Source organism: Ranitomeya imitator, chromosome 7 (assembly GCF_032444005.1).
Source record: "Ranitomeya imitator isolate aRanImi1 chromosome 7, aRanImi1.pri, whole genome shotgun sequence".
Lineage (NCBI taxonomy): Eukaryota > Metazoa > Chordata > Amphibia > Anura > Dendrobatidae > Ranitomeya > Ranitomeya imitator.
In genome coordinates this window covers 216576193-216598209 of record NC_091288.1, presented here as the reverse complement: position 1 = coordinate 216598209, position 22017 = coordinate 216576193, and the positions used below count along the sequence as shown (strand labels likewise).

General features: G+C 44.2%; 1 gene segment (V, D, J or C); it reads left to right on the top strand.

The window, feature by feature from the left end:
* The window catches only part of LOC138645501 (uncharacterized), a 30778-nt gene extending 25852 nt beyond the window's left edge, over positions 1-4926 (top strand). The window contains 1 exon segment of the C gene segment in view: positions 2877-4926. Coding sequence covers positions 2877-2944 — 68 coding nt within the window.
* The last annotated feature ends 17091 nt before the right edge of the window (positions 4927-22017 follow it).

Genomic DNA, 22017 nt, shown 5'->3' with positions numbered 1-22017 from the left:
GAATTGAGATACTGATTTGGCTTGTATCCTAAGTCATGTTGCACGACTCGTTAAAAGGGTTGATTGTGACTTGTAGGATCGCTACTTCCAACAGGTGGCGCTATAGAATTTAATTCCTCTTTTTCTCTGAAGAGGCAATTTGCACTTTATCCAAACATCTGATAAATTAAAAAGGAGGTTTTATTCTAGGTCTTTAGTTTAGATGCTTATTTTGTCTTCAGCAATATGTAATTGACTAATGCATTACTCCAGTGCTGACTGAGGAACAGAAACTTTATCATCTTTTAATAAAAACTCAACAAAAACTCATTGGAGGAACATAAGCTATGGATTTCGGCTCTGAAGCCTGCAAAATTAAGGCTCAATGGATCCAGATACATGTAAGGACTGAAAAATAAAGTTCATTTTGACAGTCTTGCGACTATAGCGGATGTCGTGAGGCGTCGTGCGAGAAAAAAAATTTAGCTTCAAAAAAGGTCCTTTAGCCTGAACAACATGAAATTACATAATCTGTATAATAAATGCCATAAAGAAAAAAAAAAAAAAACAGAATTTACATTTTTTTTTTCAGTTAACTCTATGCAATAAAGTGATCAAAATGCTGTTCACACCCCAAAATTATATTTTACATACACACACAAAACTAGAATAACTAAAATAAAAAACACATCCTCACACAGTTACATCAATGGTAATCTAAAGCAGTTACAGGAGTCCAAAAATTTCAATAATTTCTATTTTTTCATGTTTTGTGGGGGTTTTTTTTAAACTAAAATAAACACACAAAAAAAACTATGTTCACACCAGTCTTGATTACGGGTTGTATTGGAGTTAAAGGCGCATACTTCCTACTGAATCAGGAGCGTCTTGATAGTGGCATGCGCATAGCTATAAGGGTGCGGTGCAGAAACGCTGCAGATCCATAAGTGAAAATTGCGTAAAATTCCACACGGAAACGCAGATTAAAAGTAGCATGTCACTTCTTTTTTTGTGGGTCTGCAGCGTTTTTGTGCCCATTCCATTAGAGAAATCCGCAGGGGTAAAAAAAAAAAAAAACCGCCGCAAATTAGCAAACGCACAAAATCCGCACAAAAAAAGAGCACGACAAATCCGCACCTACGTTTTCTGCCAAGAGATGCAGGATCCGCACCAGAAATCCCTAAGCCTAATCTCCGCAACGGGTGCAGATAGCCTAAATCTTACAAGCAGGGCGTCACCCCACCCTGTTCCACCCATTTTGGAGGACCTGGACAAAACTTGTGAAAAAGTCCAAAAGACTTGGACAGCTTCACAGTGTGTAAAAATGTTGCGACTTTTCAAAGCGTTTTATGGCCATTGTGTTTTTAGCTGAAGGAAGACTTGATCCAAATCTGAAACGGGTTTCTGAGGAACACAGATAAAAAGCATTGTAAGAGAAAAATTTAACCGATTTACTATCCAATTTTCATTTTGTACAGCTAATCCAGAACAAATAGATCTAACTCCAGATTACCAGGTTAAGATCTGTGGCAGCGGTCCTAGATCACCGGGTAAGATCTGTGGCAGCGGTCCTAGATCACCGGGTAAGATCTGTGGCAGCGGTCCTAGATCACCAGGTAAGATCTGTGGCAGCGGTCCTAGATCACCAGGTAAGATCTGTGGCAGCGGTCCTGGCTCACCAGGTAAGATCTGTGGCAGCGGTCCTAGATCACCAGGTAAGATCTGTGGCAGCGGTCCTGGCTCACCAGGTAAGATCTGTGGCAGCGGTCCTAGATCACCGGCTAAGATCTGTGGCAGCGGTCCTGGCTCACCAGGTAAGATCTGTGGCAGCGGTCCTAGATCACTGGGTAAGATCTGTGGCAGCGGTCCTAGATCACCGGGTAAGGTATGTGTCAGTGGTCCTAATCACCGGGTAAGATCTGTGGCAGCGTGTTATGTCTGCTAATGAAAGGTGTAATGAAGGCAATCCAGAGACACAGTGTGCCTAGCAATCCGAGCGCACACAGTGATCTGACAAATACCAAAAAACAAAAGAACGAGCTCTGAGACGTGGAAACTCTGTAGACAGCACACCTGATCCTATCCTAAACACAACTAATAGCGGCTGTGGATTGCGCCTAGCAACTACCTATGCAACTCGGCACAGCCTAAGAAACTAGCTAGCCTGAAGATAGAAAAATAGGCCTGACTTGCCCCCAGAGAAATACCCCAAAGGAAAAGGCAGCCCCCCACATATAATGACTGTGAGTAAGATGAAAAGACAAAACGTAGGGATGAAATAGATTCAGCAAAGTGGGGCCCGATAATCTTAGACAGAGCGAGGATAGTAAAGCAAACTTTGCAGTCTACAAAAAACCCTAAAGCAAAAACCACGCAAAGGGGGCAAAAAAGACCCACCGTGCCGAACTAACGGCACGGCGGTACACCCTTTGCCTCTCAGAGCTACCAGCAAAACAAAAGACAAGCTGGACAGAAAAAAAAGCAACAAAATAGCAAAAAAAGCACTTAGCTATACAGAGCAGCAGGTCACAGGAACAATCAGGAGAAGCTCAGATCCAACACTGGAACATTGACAAGGAGCAGGGATAGCAGCATCAGGCGGAGTTAAGTAACGAAACAGTTAACGAGCTCACCAGAACACCTGAGGAAAGAAGCTCAGAAGCTGCAGTACCACTTGTGACCACAGGAGTGAATTCAGCCACAGAATTCACAACAGCAGCGGTCCTAACCATGCACATTGTAACCCTTACACTTCCATTGATCAGCGCCTCCCCCATCTCTTCTAGGTCATTACTTTTCCCGATGATTACTCGCTGTTTTGTTAATATACACTGAACATTCTCTGTAAATAATTACTGGGAAATCTATTTAATGGAGAATCTCTGCTCCTACTGCAGAAACACGGGAGGAAGAAGCCGCATCTCCAGCTACAAAAGAGGATGATAAAAAGGAAAACCTAATCTGACGGGGACCCGGATTGTGAGTCCTGACAAGAACGGAGACGAGGTCTGGAAAGCGTTATGGAATATGATGGCGTCATAAAAGTGTAAAACACTATAACGTTTCTAGAAGAATCACCCCGCACAACCACTTGTCTGTTCGGGACTTATTTGTTTTTGCACCTTAAAGCCGACTTCACACAATTGTATGCACAATCATCCAAAAAGAAAAAATTCTGAATGTATATTATGCTCAGTCTCTCCGCATTTCATTGTATGTCTGATCTATTCAGGTCTCTTTAGGTTTTGTGCATCGCTCAGTGTTTACATGGACAATTTAATAGATAATACAGGTCCAGGAGTTTTCTATTCTGATGATTGTGATGGATCTGTGAAAAACACGACATCCGGATGGTGACCACATGTGATCCGTTTCATCTCTATATAAAGGGCGATCCTGATCCAGAATACGGATCACAGTGGCACGCGCTGACAGACGATCGGTCCCTGTGGACTCGCATTGTGGCGTCCATATCAGTATTGCAGGTCTAATTTAAAAGTAAAAATAAATCAGGAAAATTAAATCTTTTCTGGTAAAAGAGCTCTCAAAAGAATCCAAAGTTATATTTTTGTAGCCATTTATAGCATCAATTACAATTGCAGGATTGATCGCCTACATACAAAGATCGAGCAGACTCCATAATGAAACCGATAAGTTTGTCGAATTTGGGAAATTGCTTATTGTCTGACATAAATTTAACCCCTTAAATGTGGCAGTGAAGGATAAACAGAGGGGTCTCCTGACTCTCCATCAGCAGCTCTTGTGACGAGGATGGAGGTTGTTAATTTTTTTTTTTAATTGTGTTTATGTAACTATTCCTAGAAAACAAAACCTGAAGTTATCCCATTTCATGTTGACCATAGAAAATAGACTTGTATATGGTATGGTCTACAAAATCCTTTTGTAGCCCGAATCGCAGGTCTAGAATGTGGGAGACCAGTCATCACGGCAGTGTCCGCCTGGTTTAGCTACAATAACAGGTCTCTCGTTAGATAAATATGGAAGACACGAAGTGGCGAGTTCTCTTTCAATGGAAGTCGAAGTCTTCACACAGAGGCTGGACAGACATCTGTCTGAGATGGTTAAGTGACTCCTGCATTGAGCAGGGGGTTGCACACGAGGACCCCAGAGGTCCCTTCCAACTTTAACATTCTAGGGTTCTAATCTGAGCTGCACATAGAGAAGATTTGTAGGAACTCATCACAATGTCTGGTCTCAACATTCCTGGTTCCATGTTAAACTATGTTACACACAATCCCTAAGGCTGGTTTCACATTTGCATTTAAAAATGCAACGTTTTAAACGCAAACGCATTTGGTGAAAAACGCGTTTAAACGCCGTTTTTTTTTAGGCGCATGAGTTTTTGCATGTTTTAACACAAACGCGGCGTTTTGACGCATTTACATGCGTTTTTTCCTGCGTTTGCGTTTTTGAAACGCATGATGAGAAGTGTGTGACAGCTGCCAATCATCAAAATCAACTAGAAAACCCACTATAAACAGAAATACCTAGGGTTAGGATCCCTAGTAACCCTAACAAACAAACCCTAACCCTAAGGGATCCTAACCCTAACCCTTAGGGTTAGGATCCCTTAGGGTTAGGGTTGGGGGGTGGCTTATCAGTGTGTATTCTTGTGTTTTTCTATAAAAACGCATGCAAACGCATGTGCTTAAAAACGCATGCGTTTACATAGACATCAATACGTTTTTTTTGTGGCAAAAAAACACAGCTAAAAATTACTACATGTTGCATTTCTGCAACACAACGCATGCAGAGAAAAACGCATGCGTCGCCAAAACGCGGCAAAACGCATGCGTTTTTAATGTTAAGTATAGGAAAAAACCGCATTCGTTTTTTTGCGCAAAAACGCAAAAAAAAAAAACGCAAATGGGAAACCAGCCTAAGCCTAAAGGCCACGTGTTTCCAGGATCCTGATAGTCTTGCAGTGCAAATAAGCTGCTGATCACCAGATGAGGGAGAAAATCACTTGGAAATGATCTTTTGTGCAGCATAAAAGTTCATTGCGCTCAGCAGCACATGAACAGGACTTGCGCTGTCCTAGAAGCTACAACAATCTTTTCACAATGACAGACCAATAAAACTTTCATTTATTGTAGATGCTATAATAAATCTTTGTGACTATGGCAATATGGGTTATTATGTGACAATTTGTTGCGCTCTGCACTTTATTTGATGTTCTATTATATAGCTAATATTTTAGTACAGTGTCTGCATTATTTGTATCATCCTATCACACTATATGCCACTTTGATTTCACATTTTCATTAATGGAATTTGTTTGGCAAACATCTTATCAATGTGTATTTATATATGTGGGTCGCTGATACATCGTGGACACTCATTTGCCACTTTATGTTCATATACGTTGGAGTTGTATTTTGGTCATCTAGGCTTTATTGGCTCCATTGGCCTGTTCACATGTGCTCACTCAGTGCTTTTCATGTCTATAGGTTTGTTTTTTATTTTTTTTGGCACTTTGTTCTTAATAAAGTCTTTTTTCACCTGTAATTTTATGGTGTGTGCAGTTTATTTGCGCTATTTTTTCTCTTTAGATGCCATAAAAGGACAGGCACCCTGCTATACTGTCTAATACCAATACAAGACTATATCCAAAACATGGCCACATCCAGGACAGTTCATAATAAATGGCTACATGAAAAATCTGACACTATTGAACAATTACTTCTCTATAAATCACAAACAAGCGCTCAGAAAAAAACAACACTTTCTTGTTAATGACACTTAGAAACTGAGTTATTATAACCATCTCCCCTGAAATATAATGAAATCCAGACAGCCATTAGTCCCTTAATAACTCGATGGGAGTTAAAGTACTGATGCAGAATCAGAGGGATGGAAACCATTCCAGTCTTTTCCAGGTCAAAAGAGAATGCATAGAAAATCTGGAAATGTGCACTTTCTAGTCGTTCTAGTAATGTTATGACTTTCTAAAGCCTTGGGAAAGTGGCTTTTAAACAAAGGTACCGCCATGGGGCAAACGATAACCCTGCTGCTTTTTCTCGGTCATACGTGTCAGTGTTCTAGTTATCTCTCCCTGCTTAGTATAACTTGTACACAGCATCCGTCACTGTCAGCAGTCACATTCTCTCCTTGTTTTTCCCACATCACATTTTACATCACGTTGTCACTTACAATACAAAGCGTGTCTCATATGGTTCAGCTTATCTTGTTTTTGATCTCTGCACTGTTATTGTCACAATCTGTAATAACCTTGTAGTGCCTTATTTATATGGCTGTGAAATTGGTGACAGCATCCTTTCTGCTCCATCTGTAACTGAATTATCGTGTGACATCTATTGCTTGTAATTATGTATATATGATATGAAAATCATTACTCACGTGCGATGCTTATATACCTACTTCGTCATCTCGTGGTTTGTCACCTTTCCAAGGATTATGGTTATATTATTAATCTTGTTATGAGGCACATTCAATACTTGCACTTTATTAGCCCCAAATGCAGACATTTCTTCCCTAATAAATTGACTGCGACTAAAAACTTACAAGTGTGCTTCAACGTATTAACAAGTTTATTAGTTCCGTGAACCAAAAATGGCACCCAGCTCTTATACAGGATAGTAGAACGTCTGCAAATAAAGTGCACAGTAATGTTTATTTGTTCTCTGTCACAAGGTTCTCTCTTCTGCTTTTGGTATTAGTCTTGGTATTCAAGAGCCTGAGTTCAACAAATGTAAAGCCTCGCTGTTTAACCCTGAAGGATGTAGGTGTTTTTTTTTTTTTTAAATAACTTTTTATATTTTGTTAAGCACAACCAGTAGTTCTTGATATGGTCCCTTCCTTGGCGCTTCTGTCAGACACCAATGGGTTCAATGGTGTTTTTTTTTTTTTTTTTTTTCACCAGGACTGTGGATGTTAGGCGATACCAGGTATTGTACAGACACTTGCTCAGATCATGGAGCACAAAGTAGAATCACGACACGTTTCAGAACCAGATCAGCTCTTTCATCGGGTGATACATAAAAATCATGTTCGATTCCCGACAAAATCCCATTTCTTGGAAACATACTAAAGTATGTAACTCCTTAAAAAGAGGTTGTCTGAGCAGATAATATTGATGATTTATCCATGGCATATATCATCGGTGATATTGGTGGTGTTCCAACACCAGGTGTCCCCCACTGATCAGGTGGAAACTGCTCCAGAAAGTGTAAAGACACTGAACAGAGCTGCAAAGTGTGGTTCCATTCAGTAAGTAGTGGCTGCTGCCAGGTACTGCAGAACAGCAACTATTCTATTGATCAGTGGATATGCCAGGTATTGGACCACCACCGATCTCGTATTAATGACATATCCTATGGCCAGACCATCAATATTTTCCACCCGGAAATCCCCTTTAACCCCTTTACCCCCAAGGGTGGTTTGCACGTTATGGACCGGGCCAATTTATACAATTCTGACCACTGTCCCTTTATGAGGTTATAACTCTGGAACGCTTCAACGGATCCCGGTGATTCTGACATTGTTTTCTCGTGACATATTGTACTTCATGATAGTGGTAACATTTCTTTGATATTACTTGCGATTATTTGTGAAAAAAGCGGAAATATGGCGAAAATTTTGAAAATTTCGCAATTTTCCAACTTTGAATTTTTATGCAGTTAAATCACAGAGATATGTCACACAAAATACTTAATAAGTAACATTTCACACATGTCTACTTTACATCAGCACAATTTTGGAACCAAAATTTTTTTTTGTTAGGGAGTTATAAGGGTTAAAAGTTGACCAGCAATTTCTCATTTTTACAACATCATTTTATTTTAGGGGCCACATCTCATTTGAAGTCATTTTCAGGGGTCTATATTATAGAAAATACCCAAGTGTGACATCATTCTAAAAACTACACCCCTCAAGGTTCTCAAAACCACATTCAAGAAGTTTATTAACCCTTCAGGTGTTTCACAGGAATTTTTGGAATGTTTAAATAAAAATTAACATTTAACTTTTTTTCACAAAAAATTTACTTCAGCTCCAATTTGTTTTATTTTGTTAAGAGTTACAGGAGAAAATGGACCCCAAACCTTGTTGTACAATTTGTCCTGAGTACGCTGATACCCCATATGTGGGGGTAAACCACTGTTTGGGCGCATGGGAGAGCTCGGAAGGGAAGGAGCGCCGTTTGACTTTTCAATGCAAAATTCACAGGAATTGAGATGAGACGCCATGTTGCGTTTGGAGAGCCACTGATGTGCCTAAACATTGAAACCCCCCACAAGTGACACCATTTTGGAAAGTAGACCCCCTAAGGAACTTATCTAGATGTGTTGTGAGCACTTTGACCCACCAAGAGCTTCACAGAAGTTTATAATGCAGAGCCGTAAAAATAAAACAAATTTTTTTCCCCACAAATATTTTTTAGCCCCCAGTTTTGTATTTTGTCGAGGGTAACAGGAGAAATTGGACCCCAAAATTTGTTGTCCAATTTGTCCTGAGTGCGCTGATGCCCCATATGTGGAGGGGAACCACCGTTTGGGCGCATGGGAGGGCTCGGAAGGGAAGGAGCGCCATTTGGAATGCAGACTTAGATGGAATGGTCTGCAGGCGTCACATTGCGTTTGCAGAGCCCCTAATGTACCTAAACAGTAGAAACCCCCCACAAGTGACCCCATATTGGAAACTAGACCCCCCCACGAACTTATCTAGATGTGTTGTGACAACTTTGAGCCCACAAGTATTTCACTACAGTTTATAACGCAGAGCCGTGAAAATTAAAAAAATCTTTTTTTTCCCACAAAACTTATCTTTTAGCCCCCAGTTTTGTATTTTCCCAAGGGTAACAGGAGAAATTGGACCCTAAAAGTTGTTGTCCAATTTGTCCTGAGTACGCCGATACCCCATATGTTGGGGTAAACTCCTGTTTGGGCACACGGGAGAGCTCGGAAGGGAAGGAGCACTGTTTTACTTTTTCAACGCAGAATTGGCTGGAATTGAGATCGGACGCCATGTTGCGTTTGTAGAGCCCCTGATGTGCCTAAACAGTGGAAACCCCCAAATTATAACTGAAACCCTAATCCAAACACACCCCTAACCCTAATTCCAACGGTAACCCTAACCACACCTCTAACCCAGACACACCCCTAACCCTAATCCCAACCCTATTCCCAACCGCAAATGTAATCCAAACCCTAACCCTAACTGTAGCCCCAACCCTAACTGTAGCCTTAACCCTAACTGTAGCCTTAACCCTAACTGTAGCCTTAACCCTAACTGTAGCCTTAACCCTAACTGTAGCCTTAACCCTAACTGTAGCCTTAACCCTAACTGTAGCCTTAACCCTAACTGTAGCCTTAACCCTAACTGTAGCCTTAACCCTAACTGTAGCCTTAACCCTAACTGTAGCCTTAACCCTAACTGTAGCCTTAACCCTAACTGTAGCCTTAACCCTAACTGTAGCCTTAACCCTAACTGTAGCCTTAACCCTAACTGTAGCCTTAACCCTAACTGTAGCCTTAACCCTAACTGTAGCCTTAACCCTAACTGTAGCCTTAACCCTAACTGTAGCCTTAACCCTAACTGTAGCCTTAACCCTAACTGTAGCCTTAACCCTAACTGTAGCCTTAACCCTAACTGTAGCCTTAACCCTAACTGTAGCCTTAACCCTAACTGTAGCCTTAACCCTAACTGTAGCCTTAACCCTAACTGTAGCCTTAACCCTAACTGTAGCCTTAACCCTAACTGTAGCCTTAACCCTAACTGTAGCCTTAACCCTAACTGTAGCCTTAACCCTAACTGTAGCCTTAACCCTAACTGTAGCCTTAACCCTAACTGTAGCCTTAACCCTAACTGTAGCCTTAACCCTAACTGTAGCCTTAACCCTAACTGTAGCCTTAACCCTAACTGTAGCCTTAACCCTAACTGTAGCCTTAACCCTAACTGTAGCCTTAACCCTAACTGTAGCCTTAACCCTAACTGTAGCCTTAACCCTAACTGTAGCCTTAACCCTAACTGTAGCCTTAACCCTAACTGTAGCCTTAACCCTAACTGTAGCCTTAACCCTAACTGTAGCCTTAACCCTAACTGTAGCCTTAACCCTAACTGTAGCCCTAACCCTAGCCCTAACCCTAGCCCTAACCCTAACGGGAAAATGGAAATAAATACATTTTTTAAAATTTTTTCACTTTTCCCTAAGGGGGTAATGAAGGGGGGCTTGATTTACTTTTATAGCAGGTTTTTTAGCGGATTTTTATGATTGGCAGCCGTCACTCACTGAAAGACGCTTTCTATTGCAAAAAATATTTTTTGCGTTACCACATTTTGAGAGCTATAATTTTTCCATATTTGAGTCCACAGAGTCATGTGAGGTCTTGTTTTTTGCGGGACGAGTTGACGTTTTTATTGGTAACACTTTCGGGCACGTGACATTTTTTGATCGCCTTTTATTCCGATTTTTGTGAGACAAAATTACCAAAAACCAGCTATTCATGAATTTCTTTTGCTGGAGGCGTTTATACCGTTCCGTGTTTGGTAAAATTGATAAAGCAGTTTTATTCTTCGGGTCAGTACGATTACAGCGACATCTCATTTATATCATTTTTTTATGTTTTGGCGCTTTTATACGATAAAAACTATTTTATAGAAAAAATAATTATTTTTGCATCGCTTTATTCTGAGGACTATAACTTTTTTATTTTTTTGCTGATGTTGCTGTATGGCGGCTCGTTTATTGCGGGACAAGATGACGCTTTCAGCGGTACCATGGTTATTTATATCTGTCTTTTTGATCGCGTGTTATTCCACTTTTTGTTCGGCGGTATGATAATAAAGCGTTGTTTTTTGCCTCATTTTTTTTTTTTTCTCTTACGGTGTTTACTGAAGGGGTTAACTAGTGGGCCAGTTTTATAGGTCGGATCGTTACGGACGCGGCGATACTAAATATGTGTACTTTTATGGTTTTGTTTTTTTTTATTTAGATAAAGAAATGTATTTATGGGAATAATATATATATATATATATATATATATATATATATATATATATATATATATATATATATATATATATATATATATATATATATATATATATTATTTAGGTTTTTTTTTTTTTTACACACACACACTTGTAAAAATTTTTTTTTTTACTTTTTTACTTTGTCCCAGGGGGGGACAATACAGATCGGTGATCTGCCAGTTTGCACAGCACTCTGACAGATCACCGATCTGTCAAACAGCTCTGCAGCGTTACCAAGTGCCTGCTCTGAGCAGGCACTTGGTAAGCCACCTCCCTCGCTGCAGGACCCGGATCCGCGGCCATCTTGGATCCGGGACTTGATGCAGGGAGGGAGGTAGGAGACCCCCGGAGCAACGCGATCACATCGCGTTGCTGCGGGGGTCTCAGGGAAGCCCGCAGGGAGCCCCCTCCCTGCGCGATGCTTCCCTGCACCGCCGGCACATCGCGATCATGTTTGATCTCGGTGTGCCGGGGGCGATAAGCAGCTGACACCCAGCCGCGCTCCCCCCGTGAGCGCGGCCGATCGGCTATGAGGTACTATTCCGTCCTTGGGAAGTAAAGCCCACCCCACATGGACGGAATAGTACGTCTAATGGCAGAAAGGGGTTAATGCAATAAGAGTTTATCCTTCACAATATACATGCACAAAGTGACCAAGCACAGTTCACACCTCCTCTTACCTCCTGCCAGGTTGCATGGTCGGTCAAGATACCTCAACTTGATGGAGAAGTGAATAGTTAAAAGGTCAACAAGGGCAAAATGGCTGGAAGGGAAGGGGACCATTACACAATTGCTGATGCAGTACTGAGACAATAGAAGAAATTATACAGAGTCCACCCCCCAAAATTACAAAATATTATAAAATACTGTGGATTATAAAGTTATTACCAGTCCATAGAGCAGGTCCTGGAATAAGGGAGGTGAAGACAAGGAGTCAATATTCTTCATATTACATACATGTCCGCTACTTCAGAACCTCATTTTTAAAGCAAGTAGAACTTTGTAACAAGGTTTTACTGGCATGAAGCTGAACCTTGGAAAATTTGCACCTTTCTGACACTTTCAATGACCTTACCACAGGAATCCTGTTGGCACGTTTGTACATATGGAAGATGCTCATACCCCAATAAAAATGGCTTTTTTTTGTAGAGATCAGATTTGTGAGTCATGAGAAATCTAGAGGAGAAATCATATGCAAATCAGGCTGGAAATGCAGCGGGGGCACTATTATGCATTCGGGAGAGGTAGAAGTACAATTGGAGCGCTGGCCAGGGCAGTGGGGATACTCTGTACCGGGCAGGTACGCACTGGGTACGCAGGACATGCGGATGTGTCGTATTGACGTGCCCGCCGACCGCACGGGAACGCAACACTAATCGCGTGACCGCGCCCTCTGACCTGAGCGTCACTGCAGAGGATGCGGAAGACAGCGGCGCCGCTGGTGGCACAAGGAGCAGGCGAGTATTGCTCACTGCCCTCCCCCCCCATCATATTTACCTGCTCCTGGCGCCATCGCTGCAGGTCTGTTCCCCGGCACCGCATTTTCTTCCTGTAGTGAACGGTCACCGTTACCGCTCATTACAGTAATGAATATGCGGCTCCACCTCTATGGGAAGTGGAGCCGCATATTCATTACTGTAATGAGCGGTACCATGTGACCGCTCAGTACAGGAAGAAACTGCAGCGCTGGAAGAAGCAGGGACCGCGCCGGGAGTAAGTAAGTATAATTACACAGCCCCGGCTCTCCCTCCCCTGCCGACCCCTGGGTATGACTCGAGTATAAGCCGAGAGGGGGACTTTCTGCCCAAAAAAGTGGGCTGAAAATCTCGGCTTATACGGTACTTAAAATTTGCAACAGCTACACTAAGGTAATCCAAACAGATTACAGTCCTTTTCCCTGGAGCAGACTTCATACACAGAAGAGATCCAATCCCACTAGAGTCGGTATCACCTTCAGCCTGAGCTCCAAAAGCTTCCAGTGCCAAACAGAAATATTACAACTCCAACACAGACTGCTCAGCTTTCCCAGCTGATGTGTAGTTTCCATTCAGAGCTAGACAGGAGCTTGCCTCTTCCAGCTGTAGTTCACATTTTGGTTGGTCACCCACCAGCTTCCACACACTCCACTCAACATCCAGCAGGCTGACACAAGGTGAACCCATTTCCTTGTTCTTAGTCAAAGCTAGTCAGGTGCATCTAATTGACTTGGAGTGCTAGGATTTCACTCAGTCCTATGTGGCTTCCCTAGAGAATTGTATTTTTTCTTCAAACTCATCCCATCTTGGGTAAGGAGATGGTGAGGAAGGTAGGATTTGTGGGGCAATCATGCTAGAGCTATTAAAAAAAATGTCTGCCTGTTTTGTTTTTTTAAATTAGAGCCAGCAGTCTGTAGAAGGTCTGCAGCTGTTGGTGGGACCATCAATGCTAGCAGGGACCAGAGCTTAAGCCAGTATGTTATATCTTATACTACGAGAGCAGAGGAAAGTTCCCCCAATTCCTGATGACCTAGTCTAAAGCTGATCCCCTGTATAACGTTATTACAGGGAAATTTCATGAAGTATTTATGTTCTTACTGCAGCGATACAGAGGCAATAAGAACTTACAGCAACATCTCGTGATGGAGGAAGAGGAAGAATAAAAAGGAAACCTCACAGTAAAGTTTCATATCAACAGATCGCACATTATTATTTTTTTTTTTTTATTCTTGCTTTTGTGTGTATGGATAATGGCTTTTGTTGCATACAGCCAGCAGACATGATCTAAACATCTGATATTGGGGTAGAAGCACTGAGAACACGATGCAGTCAGAGACACGACATCTGATGGAGCATGTGATGACATTCTGCAAAAGTATGGCGGCATATATGCGCTGTTTAGTACTGGCTGGTGCAGGCGCAGTCTGCAAGACTGCATGTGAGGTCAGACGGCCAGAGCTCACTGCGCCTGCACCAGCCAGTACTAAACAGCGCAGGCGCCGGATTTCATGGGAAAAAAAGCGCGGAGGGGGCGGAGCCCAGCGCCACCAAAAGATTTTAGTGACGGCAGTGTGGCGTTTCCAGCAGGGGGGTTAAGACCTGCCTCCCCGTCTAAAGACAGGTATTTTGGAGAAATTATAAAACGCTTTATTTTGGCAATAACTGCACCAAAAACTAAAAGAGCCACCTTGTTAGAATGCAGCATTACTGCTGCACAAGGTGGCTCTTTTAGTTTATAACGGCTGGAGGGGGTGACAGAGGCCCTTTAAACCAGCTCTGAAGTACTAAAGAGTAGTGTACAGACAAAGCCAGCACACCTAACGCATTAAGTTAATGCACAGGTGCACATATGCGCACAGCGCCATTTTCATACTGTGCATTGGGGTTGTGCACCCTCAGCCATCCAGCTTTCCCATCTTTCCTGTCTGGGAGCAATGGCTGGATGAGGCTGGATTAGAAACTCCAACTTTATCATTTGTCACGTTTCTTTATACTTACTACCTTTTGTTCAGCTGTTCTACCATTTTTAGCATTCAAATTTTAATACTTATCTAAAAGATGCAATCTGAATGGGCTTCATTCTAACGACGTCTGGTCTGGTCCTGCATCTCTATGACTGCCAAGAATGATCTTCCTAGGGAATTTAAGACATCGGTGGTCATTATGAGGATAGCTTCCAGAACAAAGCAAGGGAGATAAGATCATCTAAAAAAGTGGAAATGTTTGACAAAGAAAGTCAAATCATTTGGGGCTGAAGGGCTGCTGGCCGGAAAAAAAAAAAAAAAGAAAAACCCTTCAGCGGCGTTCACACGCTCAGTATTTGGTCAGTATTTTACATCAGTATTTGTCAGCCAAAACCAGGAGTGGAACAATTAGAGGAAAAGTATAATAGACACATATGCACCACTTCAGCATTTATCACCCACTCCTGGTTTTGGCTTCAAATACTGATGCAAAAAACTGACCAAATGCTGACCCGCATGAACGTAGCCTTAGAGTATGTTTTTTTGAGCAACGTTATTTAAAAAATAAAAAAAAACAGAAAGCTTACAATGTTTGAAAGAATCTATGGAAAAAAGACTTGCTATTTAAACGCTCAGGCAATAAGGGCTGTGTGCACATGTTCTGGATTTTTCGTGTTTTTTCACTATAAAAATTTTCCGTAAGAAAAATGCAGCATGTTCATTCATTTTGCAGATTTTTCACGTTTTTGCCCCTATATATTGCATTGCGGAAGCTCTGAAAAAAAAAAAAAGCGCAAAAAACCCACGCGGATATCCTGAAGAAAAAGTCCAGTTTGGGTCATGAAAATTCTGCAAAGATTCCCTCAGGCAGGTGCTGGCTGTGGCATCTGTAGCATAACCACATGTTTACTGTGTAGTTAATAAATGTGCTTGAGGGTGTCCTGATAGTATTAAAAAAAAAAAAAAGTGAATTTGAAAATGGCGCCAGCCACGCCTGCGCAGTGTCAGCTGTGGGTATAGAGGTGATTAGATAGCTGCTATTGCGCAGGCGCCGACATCTTGATAAAGGAAAAAAATAAAAAAATATTTCTCCTCCAAGATGGCGCCGCTGATTGCTGCTACGGGACAGGAAAGGACAGAACCATCTTGGAGGAGGAAATCATCTCTTCTCTAGCAAGATGGCGCAACAGATCACCTCTATATACACCGATAGCTACTACTGCGCAGGCGCCATTTTAATTTTTTTTATACTACCAGAATAATCTCAAGCACATTTATTATTAACACAATACACATGTGATTATGCTGCAGCACAGGTGCCACAGCCGGCGCATGCCTGCAAAAAAAAATAAAAAAAATATATATATACACATACACATACACAGTGCCTTTTTTTACCCATAGAAATGTAGAAAATAAACCAATCCCATAGTCCAATGCCGAAGCGGTACTGTGCAGCGTATATATACAGGACAGGAGGAGCGGTACTGTGCAGCGTATATATACAGGACAGGAGGAGCGGTACTGTGCAGCGTATATATACAGGACAGGAGGAGCGGTACTGTGCAGCGTATATATACAGGACAGGAGGAGCGGTACTGTGCAGCGTATATATACAGGACAGGAGGAGCGGTACTGTGCAGCGTATATATACAGGACAGGAGGAGCGGTACTGTGCAGCGTATATATACAGGACAGGAGGAGCGGTACTGTGCAGCGTATATATACAGGACAGGAGGAGCGGTACTGTGCAGCGTATATATATACAGGACAGGAGGAGCGGTACTGTGCAGCGTATATATATACAGGACAGGAGGAGCGGTACTGTGCAGCGTATATATATACAGGACAGGAGGAGCGGTACTGTGCAGCGTATATATATACAGGACAGGAGGAGCGGTACTGTGCAGCGTATATATACAGGACAGGAGGAGCGGTACTGTGCAGCGTATATATACAGGACAGGAGGAGCGGTACTGTGCAGCGTATATATACAGGACAGGAGGAGCGGTACTGTGCAGCGTATATATACAGGACAGGAGGAGCGGTACTGTGCAGCGTATATATACAGGACAGGAGGAGCGGTACTGTGCAGCGTATATATACAGGACAGGAGGAGCGGCACTGTGCAGCGTATATATACAGGACAGGAGGAGCGGTACTGGGCAGCGTATATATACAGGACAGGAGGAGGGGTACTGTGCAGCGTATATATACAGGACAGGAGGAGGGGTACTGTGCAGCGTATATATACAGGACAGGAGGAGGGGTACTGTGCAGCGTATATATACAGGACAGGAGGAGTGGTACTGTGTAGAGTTGAGCGACCTTGACCTTTTTAGAGTCGAGCCGGGTTTCGTGAAACCCGACTATCTCAAAAGTCGAGTCGAGTGGAATCGGCCGATTATCGCGAAAAGTCGGGATCGACCGAAACACGAAACCCAATGCAAGTCAATGGGGGAGCATAGTCGGCAGTGTGTAGAGGCCAGGAAAACATGTCCAGAGCCCATTGTATTGGCAAAAACATCCATTCTTGCTACTGAAGCTTGTCAATCGTAATTTAGCTTATAAAAATTGGAAGGCATTTGAAATTGGGGGTCATTTGGCTAAAGTTGTGGGGGGTAGGGCTGGTTCAAGTAATTAGTGGGTCCAGGACATCAGGACCACGTCACGGCAGTGGAGCAGGGAGACGTAAGTATTTCAACTTTTTCAAGTGCTGTGATCCAGAGCAAGCAGGGGGGGCCCACTCGTTGGCACTGGCACAGGGCCCCTCAAAGTACAGCGGTGTGTTTGCACGGCAGGGGCGCCTCCCACCGGCAGCAACACTTTTGCGTACTATGAGAGGCCCTGTGCCAGTGACGTCGCCAACGAGTATTCCTCCCCCCACCTGATGAAGGAACCTGCACCTTCATCTGCACCTTCCTCTTTCTCCCCGTGTAAGTTGGTATGGTATGCGGGAAGGGGGTCCTGACTTTCAGCAGGGTCACAATCTTGCAGTGTAGCGTGCACGGGGAATGTTGCGTTATGGGTCAATGTACCAGCAGACTCGTCTATCACTGGCTGGGCAATGGGCAGGATGAGGGGGAAACAGATATGGGCCCAAAGAATAAAGTGGCCTAAATGCAGTTCAAAATTAGTAACAGGACTAACCATGGGGGATTGCCTTGTTCAGTGGAGGACAACTGGAATGAGAGGCTGACAGAGAGTAGGCCCAAATCAGTAAGTATTCTAAATGCATTTCAAAATTGGCAACAGTAGTAAACCAGTGGCACAGCTTTGTTCACTGTAGGAGAACAGCAAGGAGCGGCAGACAGAAGGCCCCAACCCAACTAGTAGGCCTAATGCAGTGTTGTTTTCAACAACTACTTCAGAAGATTGAAGCAATGGCGAGGAAACCTGGGGAACACCTTGGAGTGGAACACACCGTCTCTACACCCCATACCCAATTTGTAGGCCTAATGCAGTGTAGTTTTCTACAACTACTAAACGAGAGTCGGAAGACCGAAGCAATGTAGACGAAACCTGGGGAACACCTTGGAGTGGAACACACCGTCTCTACACCCCATACCCAATTTGTAGGCCTAATGCAGTGTAGTTTTCTACAACTACTAAACGAGAGTCAGAAGACTGAAGCAATGGCGAGGAAACCTGGGGAACACCTTGGAGTGGAACACACCGTCTCTACACCCCATACCCAATTTGTTGGCCTAATGCAGTGTGGTTTTCAACAACTACTAAACGAGAGCCAGAAGATTGAAGCAATGGCCAGGAAACCTGGGGAACATTTTGGAGCGGCAGACACCGTTATTAGGCCCTATGGAAGTGGAAGCCCCAATGCAGTTTTCAAATTCATAGAGGCTGAAAACCAGACTATTTACGCTCTGCTTTTTTCAAAGGAGGATAGCTTTATTGAGTGGCGCAGACAGACACAGGTAGTAGGCCTTAAACCAAAAATGTGGCTCAATACAGTTTAAAAAAGGTTCCAGGGGTACACGGGCAGCAGTGGTCTGGTCAGTGGAGGCCTAGTGGAAGGAGTGACGGCAGTCAGGCATCAAAGGCCTAACATAATAACATTGGGCTGTTGGCAATTTAAAATTGGTTCCAGTGGTACAAGGGCAGCAGTACAATGGTCAGTGGAGGCCTAGTGGAAGGAGGGACCGCAGACAGGCATCAAAGGCCTAACATAATAACATTGGGCTGTTGGCAATTTAAAATTGGTTCCAGTGGTACACGGGCAGCAGTGTATGGTCAGTGGAAGTCTAGTGGAAGGAGTGACGGCAGACAGGCTTCGAAGGCCTAACATAATAAAATTGGGCTGGCTGTAGGCAATTTTAAATTGGTTCCAGGGGTACACGGGCAGCAGTGTATGGTCAGTGGAGGCCTAGTGGAAGGAGTGACGGCAGACAGGCATCAAAGGCCTAACATAAAAAAATAGGGCTGTTGGCAATTTAAAATTGGTTCCAGTGGTACAAGTGCAGCAGTACAATGGTCAGTGGAGGCCTAGTGGAAGGAGTGACGGCAGACAGGCATCAAAGGCCTAACATAATAACATTGGGCTGTTGGCAATTTAAAATTGGTTCCAGTGGTACAAGGGCAGCAGTACAATGGTCAGTGGAGGCCTAGTGGAAGGAGGGACCGCAGACAGGCATCAAAGGCCTAACATAATAACATTGGGCTGGCTGTAGGCAAGTTAAAATTGGTTCCAGGGGAACACGGCCAGCAGTGGCCTGGTCAGTGTAGTAGTTGTAGAAAGAACGGACCGCAGACAGGCTTCGAAGGCCTAACATAACAAAAATGTCAATACAATGGTATTGTCAGTGCCAGGCATTGAAGGATGTCAGCGCATAGACTAAACATTGGTGAAGCTGTGAGAGATAATTTTGCTAGTGGTAGAGCACTGTTTGAGCTGGGGGGGGGGGGGGGGGGGGGGATCTGTCTTGTGGCCGGCGGTACAGGCCCAGGGCCCCTCATATTACAACGGTGTGTCTGACGTTGGGTGCGCACCACCACCGCCAGAGACACTTTATTGTACTATGAGGGACCCAGTGGCAGTGCCGTCGACCAAAAGCGGGCACACCCACCTCTTCAGACAAACAGCACTCTCACGGGTGCTGGCGCAAAGTGGCGATACCACGGCCCCGTGTGGGGAGTTTGGCCATTTAGTGAGGTGTAAACATGTCGTATGCTGGACAATCAGGTGCAGAAAATTACGAGATTGGAAAAGTCATTCAGAATAGTCCACAGGCAAGACCTTTTCATAGGAAAGCTAGGTGCCAGCCGGGCAAGGTGGGGCAAAAGATTTCGAAATCCAGTTGTGGTTCATTTTAATGAAGGTTAGATCATCTACATTTTGGGTAGCTAGACGAGTCCTTTTTTCTGTTAGTATTGAACCTGCAGCACTGAATACTCTGATAGGACACTAGCTGCCGGGCAAGCAAGCTCCTGCAATGCATATTCTGCCAATTCTGGCCAGGTGTCTAATTTGGATGCCCAGTAATCAAATGGGAATGACGGTTGAGGGAGAACGTCGATAAGGGATGAAAAATAGTTTGTAACCATACTGGACAAATGTCTCCTGTCACTTTGAATTGATGCTGCAGTACCTGTCCTGTCTGCGGTCATAGCAAAATCACTCCACAACCTGGTCAGAAAACCCCTCTGGCCAACGCCACTTCTGATTTCTGCCCCTCTAACACCTCTGGTCTGCTGGCCCCTGGAGCTCGTGTGAGAACGATCACGGGTGCTGTGTGCAGGGAATGCCAGAAGCAAATGGTCAACAAGAGTTGATTGTTTGGTTGCTAATATTATTTCCAAGTTGTCATGTGGCATTATATTTTGCAATTTGCCTTTATAGCGAGGATCAAGGAGGCAGGCCAACCAGTAATCGTCATCGTTCATCATTTTAGTAATGCGTGTGTCCCTTTTGAGGATACGTAAGGCATAATCCGCCATGTGGGCCAAAGTTCCAGTTCTCAAATCTGCGGTTGTGCTTGGTTGAGGGGCAGTTTCAGGCAAATCCACGTCACTTGTGTCCCTCCAAAAACCAGAACCCGGCCTTGCCGCGCCACCAATTTCCAGTGGCCCCGGAAAAGCTTCCTCATTAAAAATATAATCATCCCCATCATCATCCTCCTCTTCGCCCGCTACCTCGTCCTGTACACTGCCCTGGCCAGACAATGGCTGACTGTCATCAAGGCTTTCCTCTTCCTCAGCTGCAGACGCCTGATCCTTTATGTGCGTCAAACTTTGCATCAGCAGACGCATTAGGGGGATGCTCATGCTTATTATGGCGTTGTCTGCACTAACCAGCCGTGTGCATTCCTCAAAACACTGAAGGACTTGACACATGTCTTGAATCTTCGACCACTGCACACCTGACAACTCCATGTCTGCCATCCTACTGCCTGCCCGTGTATGTGTATCCTCCCACAAAAACATAACAGCCCGCCTCTGTTCGCAGTCTCTGAAGCATGTGCAGTGTTGAGTTCCACCTTGTTGCAACGTCTATGATTAGGCGATGCTGGGGAAGGTTCAAAGAACGCTGATAGGTCTGCATACGGCTGGAGTGTACGGGCGAACGGCGGATATGTGAGCAAAGTCCACGCACTTTGAGGAGCAGGTCGGATAACCCCGGATAACTTTTCAGGAAGCACTGCACCACCAGGTTTAAGGTGTGAGCCAGGCAAGGAATGTGTTTCAGTTGGAAAAGGGAGATGGCAGCCATGAAATTCCTTCCGTTATCACTCACTACCTTGCCTGCCTCAAGATCTACAGTGCCCAGCCACGACTGCGTTTCTTGCTGCAAGAACTCGGACAGAACTTCCGCGGTGTGTCTGTTGTCGCCCAAACACTTCATAGCCAATACAGCCTGCTGACGTTTGCCAGTAGCTGCCCCATAATGGGAGACCTGGTGTGCAACAGTGGCAGCTGCGGATGGAGTGGTTGTGCGACTGCCGTCTGTGGACGAGCTCTCGCTTCTGCAGGAGGACGAGGAGGAGGAAAAGGGGGTGCGAACGGCTACAGCCAACTGTTTCCTAGACCGTGGGCTAGGCAGAACTGTTCCAAACTTGCTGTCCCCTGTGGACCCTGAATCCACAACATTCACCCAGTGTGCCGTGATAGACACGTAACGTCCCTGGCCATGCCTACTGGTCCATGCATCTGTTGTCAGGTGCACCTTTGTGCTCACAGATTGCCTGAGTGCATGGACGATGCGCTCTTTAACATGCTGGTGGAGGGCTGGGATGGCTTTTCTGGAAAAAAAAGTGTCGACTGGGTAGCTCGTAGCGTGGTACAGCGTAGTCCATCAGGTCTTTGAAAGCTTCGCTTTCAACTAACCGGTAGGGCATCATCTCTAACGAGATTAGTCTAGCTATGTGGGCGTTCAAACCCTGTGTACGCGGATGCGAGGCTAAGTACTTCCTTTTTCTAACCATAGTCTCATGTAGGGTGAGCTGGACTGGAGAGCTGGAGATCGTGGAACTAGCGGGGGTGCCGGTGGACATGGCAGACTGAGAGACGGTGGGAGATGGTATTGTTGCCGCCGGTGCCCTAGATGCAGTGTTTCCTACTACGAAACTGGTGAT